Source organism: Lasiosphaeria miniovina (assembly GCF_030549165.1).
Source record: "Lasiosphaeria miniovina strain SMH2392-1A chromosome Unknown B0T26scaffold_2, whole genome shotgun sequence".
Taxonomy (NCBI): Eukaryota; Fungi; Ascomycota; class Sordariomycetes; order Sordariales; family Lasiosphaeriaceae; genus Lasiosphaeria; species Lasiosphaeria miniovina.
The window spans coordinates 6,474,270-6,480,540 of NW_026848221.1; the positions used below are offsets into that span (position 1 = coordinate 6,474,270).

The window sequence follows — 6,271 nt, forward strand, 5'->3', positions numbered from 1 at the left end:
CGTGGGTCGCGTCTCCTAAATCACACTCGGGTTTTAGCGCGACGGCTTCTTTTAACCGGGGCTCCCTTGTTCCCCCTTTAAGCATTTCGCTATTCACTTCTTTCCCTCCCGCTTCTCCAAGCTTAATTGTCCCAAGGAAGCTTCCTCTTTCCCCAGGGTCAGCTTCCTGCTCGCTCCTGTTACCTCTTGGTGTCCGTCGTGTAATGAAGCTTTGGGGAAACACTTTGTGGCTCTCTCCATTTCTTCTTTGGCCTGGCTGCAGCTAATCTGCTCGCTAATACGTTGGCATTTTTTTTCGTTGTTGCCATACGCGAACAGTAATACGTAGTTCGTGCTGCAGGCATTTCCAACCGCCAAACGTTATATTATAATCCATCCCCACCCGACACACACACTTTTCCGCTAGTACAACCCTCGTCGGCATCCACCTATATACACACTCCTGCGTTGTCTCCCCGGCCTCCTTCCAGACACTGGACTTGTTTTCTTTCCCATACCATGTCCACTACCGTTTCGGCCCCAGCCATCGCCTGCATCTAAAACTCGCAGCCTGGTGATCCGTTTATACAGAAAGCACGCGCCGCCAAGCCAACCTTCTATACACCATGTCGTCCTCGAAACCTCGCCAGCCTCGGCTACGCGCATCCTGCGACGGATGTTTTCTTGCGAAGGTCAAATGCTCGAAGGCGAGGCCGATTTGCTCGCGGTGTCTTGCCTGCGGCATTGAATGCCGATATTCGCCATCAAGCCGGGCAGGAAAGCCAAAGTCAGACACCAGCTCCAGCATGCAGAGCGCCGTCCCAACAGACATGTCGAGCATGTCGCCCGTCTCCGACGACAGGGGCATGGTCTATTCGGCCCACCAAGCAGTCCCAGGGCTGTATAAGCTGGAGACGGGCTGGAGCACACCCCCTACAAGCGTTGATGGGGGGCTGAGTCGCAGTCACTCCATGTCGGGTCTGGCTCTGATGGGCATTGAGACGGGGTCCGCTGGCCATGCCAACCCAACAGTCGCCGGCGACATGTACTCGGCCGGTATGCCGTGGACACCTCCAAACGACATGGCTGCGCATTATGTCGAATCCCCCGCCATGTTAGGACAACTCGGCCAGGGCCACGGCCGATCTCAATCATACGACTATTCCATGTCGGCATCCGTGGCCACTTGGGCGGATCCCAATGCCCACGACATGTACGCTTACGGCCAGTCGCAGCTGCCTAACCCCGGTAGCGTACCGGCAAACTTCTTCCCCAGCCCGACCGCGACACCCCATTCGAGGCCCTCTCCGAGGCACAAATCGTCGTCAACTGGTTCTGGAGGCCCCTGCACGTGTTTTACAGCCTGTCTGCAGTCGCTTCAGGCCCTTCATAACGCCTCCTCGCCGGCATCGCCACCCTCGTTTGATATGGTGCTCTCCCTAAACAGAAAAGCGGTTGAGGGGTGCGCCTCAATGCTTAGCTGCTCGAGGTGCATGAGCCGCTCGGGAACCCACACGGCAGCTATGCTCCTGGCGACCGTCATTGGCAAGATCACATCCTTTTACAAACATGCTTCGCATACCTACTTCGAGAACGGCGCTATCAGTAGCGCGGCGTCCCCTACTGCTCTCGGGGTAAGCCTCGGAGCATATACTCTGATCGGGGAAGAGGGCAGGTGGCTCGAATTGGAAATACTGGCACGGGAACTGCGGAAACTCGAAGAGGTTTACGCACAGTTCCGAGAGGTCTGTGCAGATCTCTCAGAAGACCCAGAAGTCAGCAAGGCCATGATTGGGTATCTCGGGCACACGCTCGGGTCGACCCTAGAAGTCATCCATCACAGAAAAGGCGACATTCCCTATTCATAACAACTTTGTTCCAAAAATTTCTACACGACATGAACCAATACACCACGCGTCACCGCCAAGGACGATGGGGGATTTTGTACGAGATGGAGCCTCGGCAATGGTTCTAATGACCGTTTATGACGAATTCAGATAATTTCACCTCTGTCGCCTTCATTCAGCGCCCATTCAGCGCCGTTCGGCCAGTATTTCGAGATTTTCTACAGTCTTGTTACAGTTTGGTTGCATTTTGGCGAATCAGGCGTTTATGGCACTTCTTTTGGGCTGCAGGCGGTGACCCACGACGACCCTCAAGAACATAGGCCAAGCTGCGAGAGTCGGTCGATCTGGTTGAGAGGAAAAGTGCGTAAGCGGGTTTTGGTAAAAGTCTAGGGGGGTTTCTTTTCTTTCTTTTCTTTCTTTTCTTCGGTCACGGATATCTCTGTCGAGTGAGCCTTGGTGGCTAACCGCTATTTTTTCCACGGCGTTTTCGTTGTCATCTTCACACAGCATGGAAGTTCTGGTTACCATGCCGGACGGTTTGGGGCTATTGTCTTCATCTTTCCCCACGGGGCAAAGAAACGATATTTGGAGTTTGTTTTTGGCATCTTATTTGCGCCATTATCGCGTTCTGTACAACAACTGGAAGATATCACACAAAGAGCAATGACGAGACCTTGCTTCACACACGTCACCCGGCACATGGCACATGGCACACCACAGTTGATTGGCAGACAATTGGTCTGCAGAGGTCGTATTATGGCCCATCTACCGGCCTGTGGGCTCTCCAGTGATCAAGACGGGGCCCCTGTTTCTAGCGTGCGTGAACTTGGCCGTGGTCGCGGCAACAAGTTTTGAGGAGGCCCAGAGTGGGGTTCTCCGGAGACCATCAAAGCGACTGGATTGGGCGCGTGCCGTCTGAACTGTTTCGTTGCTGGAGACTAACAGACACACTCTCAGCCTTGCAACCCCGATTGGGCATTGTCTGGACCAGGCCAAGGGGTAAATGACGCTCCCGAACGGCAAAGCCAACCCGTCCAGGCCAGAATCTCACCCACAGCGGAGACCGACGAGGGCCCCGCCCTCGCCCATTTCCATGGCCTACTTACCTGGCCCGCCGCGGGCCCATATCACGACCTCAGATCGGTATAATATGGCAGCCCGAAGATCCGGGCCACGTGCCAAGTTGAAGAACACTTGACGCGAGCAACGCACGGACGGCTTTGTCTTTTTCGTCGTGAAGCCAGCGGCGCTGCTGGACAGTCCGAGATTCCGTAGTCCAGCTCGCAAGTTAGTCAAAGCACAATTTAGCTTTTTGTTTAGGCTCATTTCCACTCTCTTTTTCGTCTCATTCCAATTCTAAGAACCGAGAGTCGAAATGGGCTGGCTGTAAATAAAGTATAGTATCCATGGTGGTAGCAGAGAACAAAAGACGAGCGTAAGACAGACGAGATCATTGGGCCCGCTAGATCTTGCCTTGAATAGGCACTGCTTGCTACCTGTGTCGCCCGCTGCAAACCCGCAGCGTCCAAGGGCTTAGACGGCAAGGTACCTATAGAAGGTAGAGTAGGTGACGCATGACGACAGGCCAAGAACCCCCCCCCCCCCATCTAGAGAAAGGGAAAAAAGTCCCCGAGACCCCAAGACCCTAGAATTCACGGCAAGTTGGTGGTACGAAATAATGTAGGTCGCCCACCACTTACTTCCACAACGGATGTTGTCATGTCAAGGTGCAACGAAATGAAGTGAACAAAAGTGAATGAAAAGAGGAAAACTTTCTAAGACCACATATCTTTCGATACAATCTACTGCTAGCACACCTGTGAGTATTATAAAGCCTCACCTAACCCGTGAGCCGAGAGGCGAGGGAGGTATGGGAGGCAGGTGACCTTGCTTTCCCCACGCGATCATCACAATGGATGATGATGATGATGATGATGCTATTTTGTTCCTCTCTTTCTTGTTTTCTTCCGTTGTCACTCCGTGGATTGCTGACTCCGACGTTGAATGTCCGCCACAGTCCTGCCGCTTCTTGGCTGACCTACTGTATGGTGGCCCTGACGACGATGGCGGTAGGAAATTCCCAGCAGGGACTGCATTTAGGTACGGCTAATCTAGTTGTATATAAATCCCCAAAGAATGGCGCCATGCCCGAGATAATCAGAGATCGTAAACAATCTCTTTTCAAGGCGGCTACCAAACTTTGGCAGCGAAATCTGAGATAAGCGCGGGAAGAGAGGAGAGAATTCCAGTGCGCGCTCGTTGCTGGTACATACCTTGCCTTAGCCTTGGAGCCAAAGTGCTGACCTGGAAAAGTTAGGTTGGCACACCTGAGTATATGACGAAAATCTAGGCCTTATTACTCACACCGTCACTCTGCAGTTGTTGGTCATCTTGGAGTCTAGTACCGTAGGTAAGGTAACCTGCTAGATGGTTCTGGAGCATGGAAAATCGGGGCATCTCCTTCAACCCTATACAAGGAATAGAACGGCATCAAGTACTACTCCGGAGCAACAGAAGACGAAAGAAACCCACGCGGCTTTGTCGGGCCCAGTTCCGTCCCTGCCGTGCACACTGTGATTATGGCAACCAACAATGTTTATATTCGTCATGAAAACAACGGCACCTCGCCTTCCATACGTCTCTTGAGCCACTCAATACTCCAGGAATAAATGTCGTAGCCAATTAGCTGCTAGGTGAGTTCCCGACCAACAATGGGAAGTCCGTTGGACGGAACAAAACGAAGCGTTAAGAGCTAACTTGAACCTAACCTAAGAGGGGCACGGGGGTTGTCGGGATACCCTTGCTCCCTGGTCCTGCCTGATTAGGAATCCAAACATGCCCACCAGCCTATCGCCGTCCTCAGAGCGTTTTGCCCCTGCCGTCCACTTGGGAGGGGAGGAGGGTTTGCCTGAACACGCCTGAACGCGCAAATTCTCGATTTGCGCTTTCGTTGGTTCGTTCCACGCAAACCCTCGGCAGCCGCTCCCCTCTTTTTTATACATTGGCCAATGTTCTTTTTGTTCTTTAAAAGTCGCTACACTTCCACGTTTGGTCGCCGTTGGCCAAAAGCAATTATACCCGGCGCTCCTTCCGTGCTTGTCTTATTTTTATTTCTCTGTTATTTTTTTTCGTAGCGTACTGCCTCTCTTTCCATCCCGTCTCCGATTCCCCCGCTTAGAACGAGTCTGCTATTGATTCATTCGTCAAGCCTATGTATTTAAATGAAGCGAACCAAACAACACCCGGATGGGCCCATCGATCGTAGAAACAGATTAAGCATTCCTGTTCTATTCTGGGAGACAATCGTCGATGAACCAAGCTTCCCAAATGGCAAGCTAGCCAGGAAGGGCCTTGTTAATTAGTCTATACTCAGTCGATCTTTAGGAAAGTGTATAGGGCGGTGCGAGAGCCGACTGCGGGGGAGGGAGCTCCTGCTCCTTGGCCTCTCGGGAGTTTAGAGCTTTCCCTAGTGCTAGGGTCCAGGGGGTCCCTGCCCTGCCCTGGAGCATGCTCTTCCCCAAGCGACAGGGGCGCAGGGTGGCCTGTTCGCAAAAGCTTGGCCATTTCCCGACATCCCGACAGCGCACCGCCCAACAACCACTCGCTCGCTCACCTTTCACCCACTTAACGAAAAAGTCGGACTTTTAGTCCCCCATCCCAAGTTGATTCCCTCCGCGCGGGAAGCTTATCAAGCTTATCTGAAGATGGCGACTGCTGATCGTGGCCTTCTATCTTGGCTTGTCTCTGCCACCCGAGATGCCCACCCTTTTCTATCTTTTTTTCTGTTTACGCGACTTGCAAGCGTGAATATCCGTCCACTGGCGGACCGTCGTTTTGCCGTCTCTCTGCTGGGGCCCAGAAGACGGGCACCTAGATAGAGAATTTGCTGAGGTATCTATGGAGCCATTGCCTTCTCCATCTGTCCCGCCCCGAGCAGAGGCGCAATGGCAATGCACGTCGCAGTGCGACCTCGGGCCTGTCCGCATGCCCCCCGCCTCGCTTAGCCATCTTCTCTCGCCGCCCCCTCCCCGCACACAACATATTTTCGTCTTTCGGGTGCAAGACGGCGGCTTGATCCTCTCGGAGTCTAGGGAAAGAGAATCTTATCAATTACCAGGTCTAGAATAGGTCGGCTTCTTTCTCGCGGTCCCTAAGATTAGCGCCATCATGATTCCCGCTTCTCGTCTCCTCCCTTTTCATCTCTCGACTCTCAATTCCCTCTCCTCCACAATGCAGATGTAGACTAAATATATCTTCATTTATCTTTTTATCAGTTTCAGTTATCAGCGCGGACATAAGCTGACAACGGAACGGCTATTAGAGGCCTGGCAATGTACCTCGACTATCTAACCGTCTGACATTGTGAGAAATGCGGCAATGTCTTGGGTGGAGACTCTACAAGTCTGCCAGCCAGCAACTAGAGCCCCAGTCGAGCCGGTTCGGCC

General features: G+C 52.9%; 1 protein-coding gene across 1 annotated transcript; it reads left to right on the plus strand.

Moving 5' to 3' along the window:
• Nucleotides 1-605: 605 nt before the first annotated feature.
• On the plus strand, nucleotides 606-1,847 carry B0T26DRAFT_738946 (uncharacterized protein; the record flags this gene model as incomplete). Its single annotated transcript, XM_060443651.1, has 1 exon — nucleotides 606-1,847. The coding sequence occupies one exon, from the start codon at nucleotides 606-608 to the stop codon at nucleotides 1,845-1,847; it is 1,242 nt and encodes a 413-aa protein (XP_060301525.1).
• Between the last annotated feature and the right edge of the window lie 4,424 nt (nucleotides 1,848-6,271).